The 19,829-nt window shown below is 35.0% G+C and overlaps 1 protein-coding gene across 4 annotated transcripts in view; it reads left to right on the top strand.

The window, feature by feature from the left end:
• The window catches only part of LOC143240740 (cotranscriptional regulator ARB2A homolog), an 80,446-nt gene that overhangs the window by 35,769 nt on the left and 24,848 nt on the right, over positions 1-19,829 (top strand). For all 4 annotated transcript variants that reach the window (XM_076483687.1, XM_076483689.1, XM_076483690.1 and 1 more), the window contains one exon: positions 5,908-6,024. In XM_076483687.1, the coding sequence (XP_076339802.1) occupies positions 5,908-6,024 (117 nt within the window). The remainder of the gene's footprint in view (positions 1-5,907; positions 6,025-19,829) is intronic.

Genomic DNA, 19,829 nt, shown 5'->3' with positions numbered 1-19,829 from the left:
GATATATCATTATACATTACAATCAAATGCTGGGTATTTTCCACCATGTGTTATGATAATTAAAAAATCAATGTTTGGTGTAACTGTGTAACCAAGACATTCCATATGTTTAAGAAATTTTAACAAAGAGAAAGTGACATACTGCTTACATTTTTGAAATCAGAAAATGTTCAGCTGGCATTAACTCTCACACAAATATTGTTATTGAATAATATGGGGAACCATTAAGCAATTCTCTTCAGGAAGACTGTGGTCAGGGTACTCAACTTGCAATCTTCGGGTTATGGGTTTGAAACTCCTGCCACACTGAACACGCTCACCCTTCCAGCCATGGGGGTTATAATGTGTGGGCAAATCCCAGGAGTTGGTGGTGGGTGGTGTTGACTAACTGTCTATCCTCAAGTCTGTTTATTATGGACAGTTAGTGCAAATATCTCTTGTGTAACTTTGAGTGTAGTTCCAGAACAAACCAAACCATGAAGGCTATGAAGTAAAGGACTTGACTGTGCTTTCTGTATCAGTTTCAAACACTAGTTACTGTATTACTCCAAAATAAATTGTACAATTAGAAACTGAAATCCATTGATTTCAACTTAAATTTCATTAAAAATGACTGGTTCAATATCTGTAAAAGTTACTAGAGGTATCAAGAAACCTCCATCCAGTAAATACAGAGTGTGTGGTATCTTTGGATTTTCTGTTGCTCTGTTAAAGTTACTCAATATTGTAATTTTTTCATGTATTGTTAGGAACATGTTAGTGAAATGCTTCTTGTTTATTGATAATAATCAATGAATTCAGTTTTTGATTTTACTTGTAATGTAGGTTTTTCAAGAAAAAACATCAGTTCACAGAAAATAAACTGTTACTTTGAAGTAAATGTTAATTATATCTGAAGATTTATTTAGTTTCAAACTGGTAAAATTTTAATGCTTTTAATTTTGTTTTAAATTAAGAAACGAAATTTTTAGAAAGCTGGTTCAGAATTGGAAGTTTCTAATTTTGGTGGAATGATAACCAGAATTGGCCTGATTAAGTGTCATATATGAAAAAAAATAATAATTTTTGGAAAAATTACTGTGAAATGAAACGCAAGAGCTACTGAGAGTCTTTTGTAGGTTTCATAAAAATTAAAAATATTCTTTGTTATTTTTGTTTGAAGTTTTTAGAAATTAAAATGTCAAATGAATAAAGAAGCCAAAAAAAGTGTCCGAATTCCAGAGCAAATGCGAGATTCAATGTCCATAATAAGTATAAAAATCTGAATCATTTCAAATATAAACAGGAAAGAATTTTGTTTTTATGTTTCCAGGTTTATGCATCACTGTCTCCTTTTATGCTTCAAGTTTTCCTTTTTAGTATCAGTATCTTTGCCTTTTCTTACTTCTAATTTGTTGAGACATTTCAAGTAATCTACATGCCTTTCACCATGTGTATTTTTTCTAAGTTCAAAGTGTAAATACTTCAGTTATTGAAGATAACTATAATATTATATATTTTTTTGTTTAGCAGCTACACTTTTGTTGTAATATTGAAATGATGTTTGAAGGTGCTGGGAGATGCTCATGTACAATGAAAAGTTTTTTTTCACAGATGAGTTGAGTTTCATAACATCTTTAGCACTATATTAATTATCCTAGTTACAGTGGAAAATGTTTTTCATAGATGAATTCATAACATCTTTAGAGCTGTATTGAATGAAGTAGTGTTATAAAGTTTTATCCTGTTTTGTTTGATGACACTTTAGTTCATAATTCAATTTAGGTAATGATTTTATGAAGTATTCAAAGTCAAGTGAGTACAAGATTAAGTTGTCAGTGAAATATTATGAAAAATTTATTTTATTGGTTTAATGATTTATGTTCTAAATGATGAACTAAACATGTTGCATCTTGTAGAACTGAATGTTAATTTGTGAATTTGTGGCAATATAATACAGATTTGTTTCTCGCAAAATTGCCCACTATCATTAATAAACGTATTACTTAATAGTTTAAAACCAAATTGAAGTCACTGCCTTTATCCAAAAATAAAATAAATTATAACAATTTGTTTTATTTTACTGGCTAGGTAAATTTGAATTTTTTAAAATTATTTTGCTCGTGTACAATCGATCAGAGAAGTGATGATGGGAAGATATACAAGATCAGCAAGTGTAAATGTAATTGACTTTGGTGGGCTAGCGTAAAGTTTCTGAACTTCCATCCCTAAAATCTGGGATTCAGTTCCTTGCGATGGACAGAGAACAGCTAGAACAATGAGAATATTTGCAGTGAAAATAAACAAGAACTAATGTAGTAAAAATAAAATAATTATTTTGGGGAAAAACTATTCGGAAATAATCGTTGTAGTTTTCTTGCCAGTCGCAATTGCATAAAGTAGGGCACGTGAAGCACAATATTTACGGTAGATAGAGCTAGTTGTTTTATAATTTACGCTAATATCGTAACTAACAAAATGCGTTATTTTTGTTGTTCTTATCAAAAGTCGAAGTCCAAAATTTTAAAATATATTTTAAAAATTTTAATTTGATAATATTCGTAAATTTTAACTTTTACATTTTTATGTGTATTTCAATGATCGAAATACAATTTTTTTATTCAATTTTATTACAGGGTTCGAAGTGTTTTAATATTTAATTCTCTGATTTTGGTTTGTTTTGAATTTCGCGCAAAGATATGCGAGGGCTATCTACGCTAGCCGTCCCTAATTTAGCAGTGTAAGACTAGAGGGAAGGCAGCTAGTCATCACCACCCACCGCCAACTCTTGGGCTACTCTTTTACCAACGAATAGTGGGATTGACCGTCACATTATAACGCTCTCACGGCTGAAAGGACGAGCATGTTTGGTGCGACCTGGATTCGAACCCGCGACCCTCATATCACGAGTCGAACGTCTTAACACACTTGGCCATGCCGGGCCCTCTGAGTTTGAACTTTAATTTACTCGGAATAGCTAGTTAAATTTTATTACTTTTTAATATTATGTTACAAAGTTGTTTGCATCGCCGTTAGTTTAAAGTTATTTATGTTTGCAATGTTTTTTGTTTATTCGGTGAAAACCTCATTAGCAAATAAATTTGATACAAAGTTCTAAATTTAATAAAGTCGAAAGGCTTAAACATTTCGTAGTTAAAAATAAATGTTTAATTGAACCGACAGATGGTGCTGTGCATCCATATTTTATGACTGTTTTGATATTTTTAAGAGATTGTAAATTATTTCGAATTAGATAATCGCGTATTGCAAGTTTTTGAGTAAAAATGGCGACGTTTGCACTGAAAACGTGTCAGAGGTATTATAGTTTTACAAAACCTTTTAATTATTATTTCAAGTAACATTTGTAGCTAATGTTGTATTACGATATAACCTATAACATTAATGCGGCTTGTAAGCTGCTTCAATAATTTTGATTATACTCAGGAACTATGTATAAGAAACGCATTTATTTAAGTATAATTACGGTTGTAATTGCACATTTCTGTATTACTCCAGGGACTTGTAATTCTTACCGAAGAGAACGGGCAATGTACAGTTGGTATAGAGGTAATAATCACGTGACAGAGACGTATTGTTGCTTGCTGGGTTTGTTTCCAAGGTTTTGACATAGTTTTGAAACCCTATTTCTAATGATAAGCTTATCTTATCGAAGTTTCGGCCTGTAAACTGAAAACTAAACAATTCATGTTTGTATTGCCGTTTAAAAGTCCAGTATGTTTTGTATATCAGTTATTAGTATCTCGCTGTGCAACATTTGATTATAAACCTAAGTAACTTTTTTTTTTTAAATACATTAAGTCACGGTGTTAGAATTAATTACAAAATAAGCAGCTTGGGTTGTATCAACAATTTTGGTCGGCATCTTAAAGATAATACATCAGTTTACATCTCTTATTAGGAGAGTCCCTTTTAACGCTAAAAACTGAGTTTCGATGCCCGTGATAAGCACATCACAGATAACCCATTATATAGCTTTGTGTTTAACAACAAAACAAAAATTATCAAGTGTATCGAGACACTCGATACACATGTCTATGCAAATTAGTGACGTGTCTTGTTTTGTTTCGTGTCTGTGTATTAAATATATTTATTTGGAGGATCAAGTTTTGTTGATTATTAAATCACTTAATTGTTTAGTAGGTAAGTGGAATAAATATTAATCTTGAAAAGAGCACATTTTGAAGTGCTTACATCTTGGCTACGGGCTGTTTATGGTAATGCCAGTAGCTGGAATTGGCCCTGCATTGCATTGAAGTTTAATAATCCCTCAATGGTCTTTTACCGGATTTAATGGAATTATTGATGTTTTTGAATCTCAATTCGTAGTCAGGGTGTTCGTGCCATTGTTTAATATTGTTATTATTTTTGGTCTTGGTATGTCGTATATATGTATTCTCTGAAAGCCTCTCTCTCCGATTTGTTTTCTGAAAACTTGTATTTTGGATATGGTATTTTCTGAAAACTAATATTTCGAATCTAGCCCATGAAACTTGCGTGTTGAAACTATTTCCTTTTTTGCACTTGGACTTTCATGAGAATATTTTTGAACAAGTTTTGTCAATTGCTTTGAGTGTTTGAACCAAGAGTTAGCAGCATAGCTTGTTTGTATGTCATTAAACACAGAACTACAAAATGGGCTGTCTATTCTCTGCCTATCACGTGTATCAAAACTCAATATTTAGCGATGCAAGTCTTCAGTCTTTCCACTGATGTACCTGGCTGCACTAATAAATCCTATCCTCTTTTTAACAGGTTTATACAAATTGTTTGCCCTTCAAAGTGGTTAATCTGTATAATGTTACGAACCCTGTAACCGACAGTGTCGTGAGTGGTAACAGTACTGTCGATATTACAGTTAACTTCAGCGGGTATCGTATATGTTTTACACAGAAATTGACTGATGTCACCCAGTTTTGGTGGTCATTTGATTACACTGACTATTGTAACAGGAAGGACGCAGAATGATTCAGTACGATGCACTACGTTGACTCTAGCCTGGTGGTTAGGGGATGTGTGTCTCGAAATCTACGGGTCGTAGGTTCGAATCGCCGTAGTAGAACATGTTCGCTCTGCCGGTAGTGGATACGTTATAATATGACGGTCAATCTCATTAATTGGTGGAAAAATAGTTGGCGATGGGTGATGTTGACTTGCAGCCTTCCCCCTGGTATATCACTGCTACATTAAGGACGACTAGCGCAGATAGCTTCCGTGTAGCCGTGGACACCATCGGTAGTGTAAGGTAATTTGACGACCAAAAGGTACACTTTGAAATTCGACGTAATTTATATAATGTTTTTCGTACATTTTGTCTCGGACATTGAGCGTTAACTTTCATTTGAGTAGGTATTTATACCTCAACGCTACAGCTAGAAGAGACGGGAATGATATGTGCTAACATCCTTCTGCCGTAAAACTGTTTCTTTAAAAACTGCCAAACCTGTCATATAACTGATATGTTTATCTATAACTAATCAAACATCGATTGATACACTTCAACTCGAGTGATAAAAACTCAATCCTTAGATGGCTCTTTTGCATGGACTTAGATCGATCTGGCCGTGTTTAAATGAGCAAGGTAAGCGCTTCCAAATAATGTATTAGTTACAATAAAAAAGTAATTTATATCGATCGTTAATATTGATTATTGAGATTTCAGTAGAAGTTGTCTATATGTCTGTTCGCTGCGTCTTGTTGTTATGTTTTATGTGTTATTTATTTATACATTATTTTATAAATGGAGAACGATCAACAGTATTTGTTGATTTGTTAAGGGAGGTTTTTTTGGTTTTTTTTTGGTACTTAATAGTCCGCGTTCGTGTCTTAGTTTCGTTTCTACTACCCTCTTTATATCAGAATGTCTGCACAGGTTTCGTGTCTTCCAGTGAAATTTTGTTTTTATTTCAGGTCAAGAAGTTTGAAAAGTTTTTTCACGACCGAGTTTTTGCTGTCGCTTTAACTGACTCTGTCCACAGTATTCGCCACCAGATGGTAGCACAGTCTTCACTGAGATGGTTGCAGAAGGTAAAGAGTTGGCTTCATGTTTGTCATGTTTAATGTTACTTTAAGGTGTAAAAGCATATTGATGGCGACTTTTCAACCCCGGAAATTTCTCAGAATCATGACGTCATGGATATTTGTAAGCTTCTAGGAAGAAATAGGGGTTATAAATAAATAAATCCGGTTTTGAAATTAATTCAACCACAACTGGCATACGTACCATAGAAGGTTAGTACGCAAAGCTGTTATAAATATATTTTACTATTATAGCCTAACTTGGTACATCCTGATGACTGTGGTTCTAGGTGAACCACTATTCTACAAGGAGATACATACATAACTAGCGTTTTAAAGTTGAGGATAATTTTAATCATATAACTATTAAACAGGTATTATTCAATAAAGAAAAACTATCACAGTTGTTATTTTCATATAATGGCCAGTAAAATGGACTATGTGGACAGTAGTACAGTTCTTAAAGGTTAATTTCTACATGGGTTTAAGGGTAACGGTCACATCTCGGTATTAGGCGAGAGAGAAGTAGCCAGAGAGTAGAATACGTCTTAAAGGTAACAGTCAGATCTTGGCATTAGGTGAGAGAGAAGCAGTGTGAGGGTATGGTACGCTTTAAGGGCAACGGTCAGATGTCGGTATTATTAAGTAAGAGGGGAGTAGCCAGAGAGGTGGCGGCGGCGGATACTGTTCATTGGTTGCCTTCTATCTTGGCTTCGTGGGTTCGAATTTCCATCATCTAATAGTTTTACCCTTTTAGCCTTGGTAATCTTATAATGTAACGGTCAATCCCGCTATACATGGGTAAAAAAAAAGAGTACCCAAAAGTTGGCGGTGGGTGGTGTTGAGTAGCTGCCTTCATTCTAGTCTGTCACTACTCCGTTAGGGACGGCTAGCACAGATAACCCTAGTGTAGTTTTGCTCGAAGTTCAAGACAAACAAATCAATTTAGTCATTCCAGTAGCCCTTCCGATATAGCTGAGTTGAGTGATTTTGACGTACCTTGCAAGTTAGAAACATGACCTTTATTTTATGTTTTGTATTTATTTGTTACCTACTTAAAAGCGCAATAAAGAAGTATTTGTGGGATTTTTTGTATTGTGGTTGGGCTGGTTCCATCGTTTCTTTGTAAGCAGATTAAGATATTGAAGGTAATCTGGAGTTTTTCGACAAAGTACTTAAAACTATTCTATCATTAAGACTTATGTTAACCCTACATTTAGTCACTTGAGACGTAAAAGTAGGGTTAGCATAAGTCTTAATCATCACAAAAACATCTAGAGCGGACGAAGACCCAAGTCCCTAAATATCCTTTGAGAGGGTCTTCTCCCATAACTCACTGGTTCTGGTTTTATTTGAAGGGTGATTTGAGTGTTTTTATTGTTTGTATTGATGCTATAATCCTCCATCTTTCGGGTTGTTAATCATCATCAAAACTGGTATATTTATATTAAGAAATAAGTTCTTCCAAGACTTTCTTATTATAATGATTTATGTTTCTTGTTGCAGAATGGACAGTAAGATTTTAATAAGTTTATTTTAAGAAATTAGGAAAACTTTGGTTGTTTTGTTGAGCCACTCGTGAATGATTAGTATGCCCAAACTAAATTCGAGAGTTCATGGTTCGCGTTTCACAAGTTAACGGCGGTCTTTGTTGATTAACTCTTTTTTTCCCCTAGCCAATGTGAGTTCAAAATTAGCGACAACTGTGCGTATATAGCTTCTTGTGTAGCTTTGTGCAAAATTTGATAAACAAGGACTAAAATGTGTATGATAAAACTATTTATGTAAATTTCGTGTATACTTCGATAGTGTAGATAAACATCTTTTATGTGGTGTGATTTTGAGAAGAGAAAACAAGTTTCTTTGCAAATTCTCGTCAGCATATTGTTAGAATAAAAATTTAGAAAGATACGTTATTCATATGAAAAAATCGTCCTTGGGATAAAGAGTATACATGTAGGTCACTTTAAGGACCATTCCTAGGGCGGAGAGTAATTTTACATATATCCGTCACTTTAATAACCAGTTCTAGGGCGGAGAGTAATTTTACACGTATACGACACCTTGAGAACCAATCCTAAAGCAGAGAGTAATTTTACACGCACACTTGTATGCAGAAATTCTATCTAGGGTATAGAAAATGTAGTTAACACTACAATAATTGACAATGGGTTAGAGGGTAGTGTTTAGTGAAAGTTTACTAGTAGTGTTTTACATGTAGAGAACCAGACCTGTAGGGTGGAGAGTAACCATTCTAGTTGTGGTGAAAATTATCTCTTGTGGTTGAGAGATTTGTCGCAGAATGTGTAATTGTACACGTCACACTTAGAACCGGTACTGAGGTGACGTGTAATCTGAGACACACGCACACACACGTATACACATAAGACAGAAAACCATTCTGTAGGTGCGTGGTACACCTACATCAACTCCTGGTGTAGAAAGCAGTTTTTATATTAGGCTTAAATTTGCTATCCTCTGTGTGGAATAATTTGTTGGAGGTCTCTCCGAAAAGTGATTTGGAGAATATGGAGATTTAAAGTGTAGTAAGTAACAGAAGAAAGTGTTAAACATGATGTACGTCAAGGTAGCATACTTTCACTGTTTGAGTGAACGTGAACACCCAGTTTATAGGTTTACACTCTTGCTTGAAAAGCAATAAGGTATTGGTTTAATTACGTCAGGTGTTCCTTCTGGTTTCGATGTGTATGAGAAATAATGTTTAACTGTGGTATTTTACGGTTGGCTGTTATTTTTTTTTAACTTTAAAAGTTGTTAACATTGTTGCACTAGGTACTAGTTAACGTAAACACTATGCCTTTTTTAAAATATAAGGCCTGGCATGGCTAAGCGTGTTAAGGCGTGCGACTCGTAATCTGAGGGTCGCGGGTTCGCATCCCCGTCGCGCCAAACATGCTCACCCTTTCAACCGTGGGGGGCGTTATAATTCGACGGTCAATCCCACTGTTCGTTGGTAAAAGAGTAGCCCAAGAGTTGGCGGTGGGTGGTGATGACTAGCTGCCTTCCCTCTAGTCTTACACTGCTAAATTAGGGACGGCTAGCACAGATAGCCATCGAGTAGCTTTGTGCGAAATTCAAAAACAAACAAACAAACAATATATCTTGCTGTTCGTTGTTGAAGAGTTGGCGGTGGGTGGTGCTGAGTTGGTACCATTCCTCTAGTGTGTCTCTTGTACATGAGGACGGCTAGCACAGATAGACTTTGCGCGAAATTCAACAAAAAAAGAGACAAAGCAAAATAACATAAACACGTGTTTTTTACAGCGAAATACATTTTGCAGAAATATTTGTATCTTACTGTAAGCGATTCGAAATTTGTCGAATATTTATTTACACAGCAGCGAACTATATCCGATACCATTTAGAGCCACGAGGGCAGCAGAAACTGTTCCTAGAAGTATAATTAATTCTCAAACCCGTCCAGGAATGTAAATAAAGCTGTGAATAATATGTTATTATGTTATACGAGACGACCGTAAGATGATCCTTGTGGTATTTGGTAGTTTAACTTCCCCCTTCCACGTCGGTATTTCTCCCTCGCATTATAAGAATATTGGAATTCGGTTTGAACTGAAGAAGAAAAAAGAACCGACCAATTAAACTCACGGGAAACAAGAAGGACGCATGTCACGTTCGCGAGTTTGAATGTGTTTCGATTGGGTTGCAAAAGGTTGTACCCTTTTGGACTCTCGCACCTTCAAAAAAATATATATATATATGATAAGTCAACGTTTCTTATCCTGCAGAGTTGACCCTAACAGCTTATGTAAACACTCGTGTAAAATATTATCAATCGTTGACAAGGTCAAAGCATCAATGAATGTCTTGTATGTAGAGGTCAGGTCAGATTGGAAAAATGAGATCTTGTGCTGTCATGCTGGAGATGCGATTCAGTTACTAACTCGTTGTTTAGTTTTAAATTCCGTTTGTTTCTTCGAAACTTAATTCATTTATATACAATCACACACAACATCTTCGCTCTAACTTGCTCGATATCAGAGCATTTGATTAAAGATATATGGCTGATATGATAAGTCTTAAAAATACCACATAATATTCAAATATATAAATGTTTGTTAAAGTCTGATGGACCTTCAAAGTTCTGGTTAACGTCTTATATAACGTGCTTTTCATCCTAAGTGGTAGTGCACTCAATAACGAAACCATGAAAGGAAAAATTTGGTTCGGATTTCGAAAAGCTCTGAAGTATAGATTTTGTAAGACATTGAATTCTTTAAAAGTCGCTGAGTAAGGTGTAAAACTCGTGGTTCTTGTATCAGAAAAATAGACTTAAATTTTTAACTCAAATTGTACAGGGTGTTCGGAAAGTCACTGTGCAGTTTTGTAATCAGCAACTGATAGTGGTGTTTAGAAACAAAATAAGAAGGATCTAGGCATGTATTGATACCAACGGGAGTCACTTTCAATATTGTTTATAATTGTCATTCATATTTACCTCCTGCATTCTATATTGAAACATGTCTGTTAATAAAAATATAAGTGCACAGTGACTTTCCAAACACCCTGTATATATTGTAGTCTAATATGATGGTAATAAATAAAATCCATACTTACTGTGTCCCCAGCCCTGGCAGAATCTGTTACTAAAATATCTGATTGTAGTCCAGAAGTTCGTGAAGTAAACATTTTACAACGTTTGTAATACTGATTCTAGTCCAGAAGTTCGTGAAGTAAACATTTTACAACGGTTTGTAATACTGATTCTAGTCCAGAAGTTCGTGAAGTAAACATTTTACAACGTTTTGTAATACTGATTCTAGTCCAGAAGTTCGTGAAGTAAACATTTTACAACGGTTTGTAATACTGATTCTAGTCCAGAAGTTCGTGAAGTAAACATTTTACAACGGTTTGTAATACTGATTCTAGTCCAGAAGTTCGTGAAGTAAACATTTTACAACGGTTTGTAATACTGATTCTAGTCCAGAAGTTCGTGAAGTAAACATTTTACAACGGTTTGTAATACTGATTCTAGTCCAGAAGTTCGTGAAGTAAACATTTTACAACGGTTTGTAATACTGATTCTAGTCCAGAAGTTCGTGAAGTAAACATTTTACAACGGTTTGTAATACTGATTCTAGTCCAGAAGTTCGTGAAGTAAACATTTTACAACGGTTTGTAATAGTCTGATTATAATGCCATTTACAAAAAAAATATCTTTCCCTTAATTCCCCCAATCTCCCTAGAGGCTCATAGGTGTGAGGTTTTATTAATAACTCGAAAAATCGGGTGATTTCCGTGGAGAGAGTGGTGATAATGGATTGTGGGGCTTTGTGTTTAATACCAAACTTGTTTTATTTAAACCTTTACTTTTTCTTGTTCATCTCAAGTTTATTTTATTTTTGCATTTTTATAGTTATAGAGAAAGTGGCATTTCAGATCTTAGGTTTGAATTCGTACATGGGTAGGGGCGTAGTCTTGTGGTTAATTTGTTGAGCTTCAGTACAAGGATCCAAGGTTTATACCTTAACCCTACTCAGCATGCTTTGCACTTTTGGCTGTGGGTATGTTATAAAGGTAACAGTAAGTCTCATGATTTGGTTCAAAAAGCCGGACGTATACTTTATTGCGGCATGTGCTACCGGCTGAGTTTTCTGACCTTGTTGTTTGGTCCACTCGCGCATGAGATGTTCAGATTGAAAATTTAGGTTTATATGTATATATATTTAACACTCATTGCAACACACTCTTCTGAATATAGCCAAACTTAGTAATTTGTAAAGCGATATGAATTATATCGTAAAAAAAAAGAAAACGTAATACATTTAAAGATGACTTTTTCAGGAACGACTTGGCAACACCAGATGGCGGTAAGTAACTTTTCCAGAACGGTTTGGTAACGAGACGATACTAGCTTTAAAGCTGACCTTTTAAACACGTAACATCAATTTTAAATATGCAATTTTTATTTAACAACAAAGGATGTGGTGATTTTAGTTTCCAATGATAACCTTTCTAGAATTATTTGACAACAAGGTATTAGTTTCAAATTATGACTTTTCATGAACGATATATTAACATTTGAGCAGCAATAGTTTTAAAGATGACCTTTCAAAGCTGTGGCTAATAGCAGTTTTAAAGATGACCCTTCTAGCATTATTTGATAACAAAGGATTGTATTAGTTTCATATGATGACCTTTCAAGAACGACATGGTAATAGCGAGTAGTAACAGTTTTAGAGATGACAGTGGATAGTAACGATTTTAAAGATAGCTTTTCAAGAAAGATTTTGTAAAGGATGATGTTGGAAGTTCATAAAGATTATCTTGTAGGAAAGACATGGTAAGAGAAGATAGCTAGTGGATAATGAATTACCTTTAGTATTTGCTTTGATAAAGTGAGTAATAACGTAATGTTTAATTTTAAAATTATGATATACGACTTTTGATTATTTCTTTGTTAATAGGCTCATAAATAATAATAATTAGACAGTATATTTTTGCTTAATCTTTATAAGAATTCACTCTAAAATAACGGGAAACAGAAATATGAGAAAATTAATTCTTGATTTTAATGTTTTAGCATGTCTGTAGTTATAAAGACTCGATGTGACCAAGTGATTATAATACTGGTCTGTTTATCAAATGTCCAGTTTTAAATCTCGATATTTTGCTGCATATCACACTTTCAGTTGTGCTTCCGTTATAAAAACGACAGTCAGTCCCTTGATGACGAGAAACCCACTTGAAATAAAAATGTATCTCAGAACGGCTGGTATGGGTATTAACACTTATTGATAAGTAGAGAACAACGTTTCGGCCTTCCTAGGTCTCCTTCAGGTTAACAAATTCTTTGATTGTATCTCAGAACGGCTGGTATGGGTATTAACACTTTTATTGATAAGCAGAAAACAATCTCTGTTGGGTTAAGTCTAGCGAAGCTGATATTCGTCTCTCGAGTCAACTGTTTTAAATCAGGGACTGCTATACATGAATCTTGGGTTTTCAGACTTTGGCGGGTAATTTGTGTGTTGCGTAAAGACCCGTTCTGCTTGAAAATAGCCAGTACTAAATTTACTCTGTACAAAATGAAACAAAGTGCAACAAGAAAACAAGCGAGACATGAACATAAATATTTTAAATAACTGAAACACGGGCTAGTACAATGTTTCTCCTCGGTGGGACAGCAGTAAATATATGGACTTACAGTACTAAAGTCCAGGGTTCGATTGCCCGTGGTGAACACAGTTTGGCTTTGCTCTAAAACAAACAAAGAAGTGTAAGAAAAGGGAAACAAAACAAATGTTTTCTACAAACTTCGCTGATAAGAACTGTGAGGCTATTGGTTAAAATGTTTTGAAATTACTTAATCTATACGTCGAAGAAAAGTTACAGTAAACTTGGAACTAGGCTTAATCCAATTTGACAGAGTTGTGCAAAATGGGCGTCAATCTTCTAATTACTGACTTGATTTATATCACTTATTACCGGTACGATCCCAGTGTTGCATCATATTCCATCATTTTTCTGTTTTTGCTTAATTTCATCACTCAACTGCTAAAAACTTGCCTGAAACATTAGTTAAAATAACATTTTTTGTGTTCGATAAACTACTTCTAGGGGGCGCAAGTAGTAATTAGTGGGATTAATTCTGATATTGCGTTACCCGGGGCTGTATAACCTACAAAGTTGTGGGGGGGCACATGTATCTAAGTTCATAAGTAGTTTAGGAAAATGTTTTGAAAATTCGTTAGTCACCGGTAATTCTAGGGTTATGCTTTCTAACTTTACTGTTGTTGAAATTTAACGTTCATGGACGTTAGGCCTTAATGTAGTATAATTCAACGTGGTTTATGTGGATCCAGACGTAACAGATACACAAGTAAACTCACGGCTTAAGAAAACTAACGCCGACATTAGACAGATAAGTTGTCAGAACTTGACGGATACGGGTTGATAATCATACTGATACGTCGTATGTGGTCAAATACAAGTGGATAAATGGGGTAACTGAACAGATAGGTTTTAGATCCATAGACATACGGACGGATACTGAAAAATGGTCAGACGAAACGTACGTCCTAGTGATTAGCGGACCGGACTGTAAATGTTATGCTTCGCGTCCTGTTGCCTCAAAATTGTGCCCAGCACTAAAGGGCCGTGTGAGCATTATAAGAGTAATAGTCAACTCCTCCTATTCGTTCTGATAAAAGTAACCCAAGAGTTGCATTTTATAGTATATAAATGAATTCAAAATTAGGGATAATTGTCTAATTGGCTTTTGTAGTCTTACCAATTTCAAATTAAAGACAATTAGCACAAAAAGCCCTTGTATTGCATTACTCGAATATCCAAAACTAACAAACGAAGAATAAAGATAGATTTTTAAAAGAGTAAATGTATGAATATTGTAGAGGAAGCAAGTAGTTATTTTAAGTCATGGATGTACACCAGTAATTAATTAAGACATTTTTCGTTGCTCATTGAAGGTGTACATAGTGTCGTTAACTTGTAACATGTGCGAGTCTGTTGGAGATTCTAAATTATTTGTGATCATTTGAGAAACTTCTAAACTGTTGGCGTTGTTTTGTTAATCTACTTTTTAGTTTTTCTTGAATCTACTGTAGAATTTTAAGCAAAACAATCAATATGTTTATTATTTTATATTTGTGTTTATAGTCAAGTACAAACGAAACGTATTGGGGAGGTTACCTTATGCTTATTGATAAGTGAAATTTGTGATAGTTTTTGAATTGCAAAGATAACGCTCAAGATATGTGATATAAAAGAATATTTTATTATCCAGTTTTTCAAGTTCTGTAATTTTCAAAATGATGCAGCAGGAAGCGTATGAGGATCATGGCTTTATCAAAAGATGGGTTTAATCGTGCTTTGCAAGTATATTTTGTGTATTTTATTCAGTAGCGTATCGTCTAAGGTGTATTCCTTTACTCATATTTGTCGCTCAAAGCGAATTCTGACTTTCTTGGCGCAGATAGCCTAGTTGCTTTGCGCCATAAAATGCCAAACACACCCATCCGTCCAACCTGACTATCTGGTAGTCCGATGCTTAACGCGTAGATTTATGGTTGGAAGGTAACATTACCGCTTTTTGGAAAATAACCCCTTCCATCCAGTAGCTTAGCGGTAAATCTGGAGGATTATAACGCTAAAAACTGACTTTAGATATCCACGATGGGCACAGCACGAATAGCCCATTGTGTAGCTTAACAACAAACACATCCGAATAATGCAATTGGAAAATAATGAAGAGCTAAAAAAAAATTTGAAGAAAGGGGCTTTGTCCATTCTCCATGGAAGTGGACAAACTCGTACAACGAGGCTTCTTACACGTTTCAAACTATTGCCATGAAGCTGGGCATGTCTCGTGGAACAGTTAACTAGATAATAAACACGGATTGAAAAGGGCCTGATAGCCAAATTTCAGAAACGTGCCTCGAAATCTACTGTTGTTTTCACGAGGGAGATGGTCGAAGAAACTAGAAGACAGCCATACTGACCATTAAGCTACACACCTACCAGTTCCCCGAGGAAGCTTTAATGGACATTTGTGGACTTGGTCTCCTTAAATGTGGTCTTGAAAACTGAAGCTTACTATAGTGTGCTGGTCCATTGGAAAGATGTGTGATCTAAGGCTGACTCTGTTGCTCTATACAGTAACGGTCATTAGAATGGAGTAAGTAGACCCGAGGACGTATAACTGCTGGACCTGGAACATCGCTTTTACGTGCAATAAACCCTCAGCATGTGGTAACTAGTGACGTGATTGTGTATGCGATGAAATAATTAATTTCCTACTGATGTGCTATTCATATACACATGAAACATCATTGTATGATAAAATATTTACTAACTTGATGGCATGCGTATTTAATACCATATTTATTAACGGAACCATTTGTACAACATAAAAATGATATCTTTAATGAGGTTTGGGTTTATATTGAGTAACAATAGACAACAATATATTTATGTTAAATGTTTGTCCTGTTAGATTAAATCTGAATAACAATAATTTATGAGCAAAATGAACTTTTCTTTATAGAACATACTACCTGTCTAAACAGAGGAAGATTCTGTATACTTGTGGAGAATAATATTTTATTTATAGAACATACTATGTGTTTTAACATAAAGTTCTGTCTGCTTGTGGAGAATAATATTTTATTTATAGAATATACTTTGTGTTTTAACATAGAGTTCTGTCTGCTTGTGGAGAATAATATTTTATTTATAGAACGTACTATGTGTTTTAACATAAAGTTCTGTCTGCTTGTGGAGAATAATATTTTATTTATAGAACATACTATGTGTTTAAACAGAACCAGGTTCTGTCTACTTGTGAAGAAGTACATCTGATTTATAGAATATACTACTTGTTTAAACAAAACCAGGTTTTGTCTGCTTGCTTATAAATCGTTGTTAATTCAACGTTGTATCAGCATAACGTGGCTCCACAACCACGTAATTTTAGTAGCAGTGTAATTTTGTTTTTGAGTTTTTAAAAGAAGTTGTCTCTAAACTAAACCACAAAAATTCACAAATGTCACAATTGTATTCGTGATGTGGCGAATATGTTCGAGAACACAGCCGCAGAGTTTTCATAATGGGAAGTTTGACTTTTGTTTGGTTCCAGTTTGGAATCATATGAAATATTGAAGTGCTTCACCATACTGTTATGTGTTCAGTAGTGTCAGTAAAATGTGGCGGTTTATTGCCTGGTTAAGTGCAGTTTGTTTAAGAAATGGATCGGTTTTCATAACAAAGTAAAAGGCTGGAAATGAGTATTAATAAACGGTCTTTCCAAGCAGCGTGATGTTTGTTTAGAATGTAAGGTGGATTTATTGGTGAGAACTTTCTCCTCCAAGAAACTGACTAATATCCTTTTTGTCACTTCAGTTTGTGTAGACACCACGTTACATTGGATGCGAAGGTGAAGTAAAGTGAGTTTGCATGTTCGTGATTAGAAGAAGATTTTACCATTGGGTGCAGTAATTTGTGTTTAAAAGCTGTTCCACCATATCATAAGAGAGATATCGTGTTTGATAGCCATCAAAATTGGATATTCCAGATGGAAGATTCACAGATATGACAGAACAGGAGTGTTGAAAATGAAGATCTACGACTATAAAGGTCGTGGTCTGCCCTCGTCTTAATGGTTCGTTGCTTTAAGCCAGTGTTTTGCCATGCCGTATGTTCTTGGTTTCTCGTCGACGCTGTCGTTTATCCGAGTAACAAAATGTAGCTGTTGGCTTCGTTTTATTTCATATATGCTTTCCTAGCAAAGTAATAAATACGTTGGTGAATGGCAGAAGTGGGGGGGGAGGCGTGACACTCCGCCTTTTTTGACATATCACACACTTAAATTAAGATTTACGTTAGAGACGAAGAAGGATGATAAAGTTATGTTGCTGACACTAGTGTTTGATTTGAAACTTCTCCATATAAGTTTTTGTGGTATTAAACAGTAAAGAAACCGAACAATGGGCTACTTTTTTTTTTAGGTTTTGTTTTTTTCATTTGTATATATTGTTTTCCAGTCGCCTGAAGCGAAGCATCAAGACTCTAGGGGCAGTGTTAGATTGTCTCATTTTTCACACATTGTTTAGGGCGGAATGACTCTCTTGTAGCCTCTGCCATTTTGATCCTACCTATCGTTGTACACACAGTTTCTATGGGATCTAAAGTGCAGCCATCCGTTCAGGGGTGATCTCGGGAACTGAGAACAAAGACCGAGATTTGGCTAGCCACATAGACAAGAATAAAGCTCTGCACATATCACTATTTCCGCCTGACAGAGTAGAACTTTCATCAAGTGTACTGGACGGGGTAATCATCCGTCCTCTTCCGCCATCTCTCCTCTCGTTCATGGACACTGCAGTCGAGTAGGAGACATTAACCATCGGTTCAGTGAAGCTTTCGAACGGTAAACCGCTTGATTCGCCTTTATCGAAATTCCTGCGTGGTATAAAAGATGGATGTTAAAGAAATGAATCGTGGTTGTATATGAATAAATTGGTTTTCCACGAAAGTTGCTTTCCAACGTTTTTACTTAAATGTGTCTGTTGTTTACAAATTAAACTTCTTGGAGAAATGGCTGGCCTTATAACAAGAAGAAAGAACTGAAATTACTTAATTTAGTTTCGGAAAAAATATATCAGGTACTAGTTTTACGGAGCACTGAAGTTATACTCTAACGGAACCTTTAAATACTTATAATTAACAGTGTAATATGACTCGTAATATTTCTCTGATACTTGCAGCAGTGGGTTTTATCTTTCAAAAGCGGGTATTGATAAATTATAAAATGCACAGTGAAATAAGTCAATATATTAGAAAATTCATTTCCATATGATATTTGAAAAGAACGTATTAGTTCGAGTGTAAACTCATCACGATTGAAAACAAAGCTTCGTCGTAACACTAGTTTCTTCGCAAGTTTATGCATTTAATTATCGAGACATTCCATATATTTACTTTTGTTTTTGTGAGGGCAGTGAGATAAACATAATGATCAGTAGTGAAGTGTGGTTTTTGTAGAATTCGTAATAATTACCCGAACTAAAGGTAATGGGTTTAATAACGCGCTTTGTGTATGTGTTCTGTTTCTATAACAATCTCAGATAGAAAGCTTGTATACAGACTTAAGTGCCTAACATACACGCGTTCCCGGTAGCACAGCGACAAGTCTGATTTATTACGCCGTTAAAATTTGGTTTTCGATACCCGCGATAAGTACGAAATTAGTGACCTGTTGATGTAATAATGCTACTTAACATACGTGTGTGAAATCAGTAAATGTTTCCTCACTGTACTTAACAGAGAGAGAAATGTTTACGTTTCACAAGTCTTGTATGTTTTGACGTACAAATTTATATTAGTTTAGAACATCTCTTTAGGCCAGTAAATAGCTTTTCGTTTAAGTATGCAAAGTAAATAAATAAAATAAAAGACGATACATTTGTATCCTTTTTATTCTGAAGTTTTCATACTAAGAAATAGGTTTTTTGAAGTCAAAAAATGTGACAACGTATGTTCACGTTCCATACCTTACCGCCAGCTTAAAGTTCATACTGATAAGACCAGGTGGTTAAGGCCTTCGACTCCTCATCTAAGGATCGCGGGTTCGAACCTTCGACCGACCAAACACGTTTGCCCATTCAGCTGCAGGGGTGTTATATGTGCGGTCAATCTCACTGTTTGTTGGTAAATGATTAGCCTAAGAGTTGGCGGTGGGAGGTGATAGCTAGCTGCCACCCCTCTAGTCTTGCACTGTTAAATTAGGGACGGCTAGCACAGATAGCTTTTGTAGCTTTTCGCGAAATTCAAAACAAACAAACATACCGATTTTTTCTGTACATAGTTTTGCTTGGTGTATGCGATTTGTTACTATTAACAGGTGCTTGTCGGCTGATGACCGCTAGTTTTAAGCTGAATAATGGTGTTTAAGAGTTTTTTTTTTAACAGCACACCTTAGAGTTGTGTTGCTTTCTTGAATGTGGCTGTAAAAGTAGAAATTTCGTTTAATTAAATACTGCTTGATTTGGGTACCAAAAAAGTTTTAAAAAGTTGGGTAAAAAGTCTATAAAAAACACCAGCTTATTATAACAAGAAATGGATAAATATTTTATTTAAAAATTTACTTATAACGATGTGGGTTTTACAGTTTGTTGTTTTTCTGACCAGTAAGTGTATAGAACCACGTGGGTTTTACAGTTTGTTTTTTCTGACCAGTAAGTGTATAGAACCACGTGGGTTTTACAGTTTGTTGTTTTTATAACCAGTAAGTGTTTGGAACCACGTGGGTTTTACAG

This window comes from Tachypleus tridentatus, chromosome 13, assembly GCF_004210375.1.
Source record: "Tachypleus tridentatus isolate NWPU-2018 chromosome 13, ASM421037v1, whole genome shotgun sequence".
Classification (NCBI taxonomy): Eukaryota; Metazoa; Arthropoda; class Merostomata; order Xiphosura; family Limulidae; genus Tachypleus; species Tachypleus tridentatus.
Note: the sequence above shows the minus strand (reverse complement) of the source record. Positions and strands in the feature narration are given on the sequence as shown.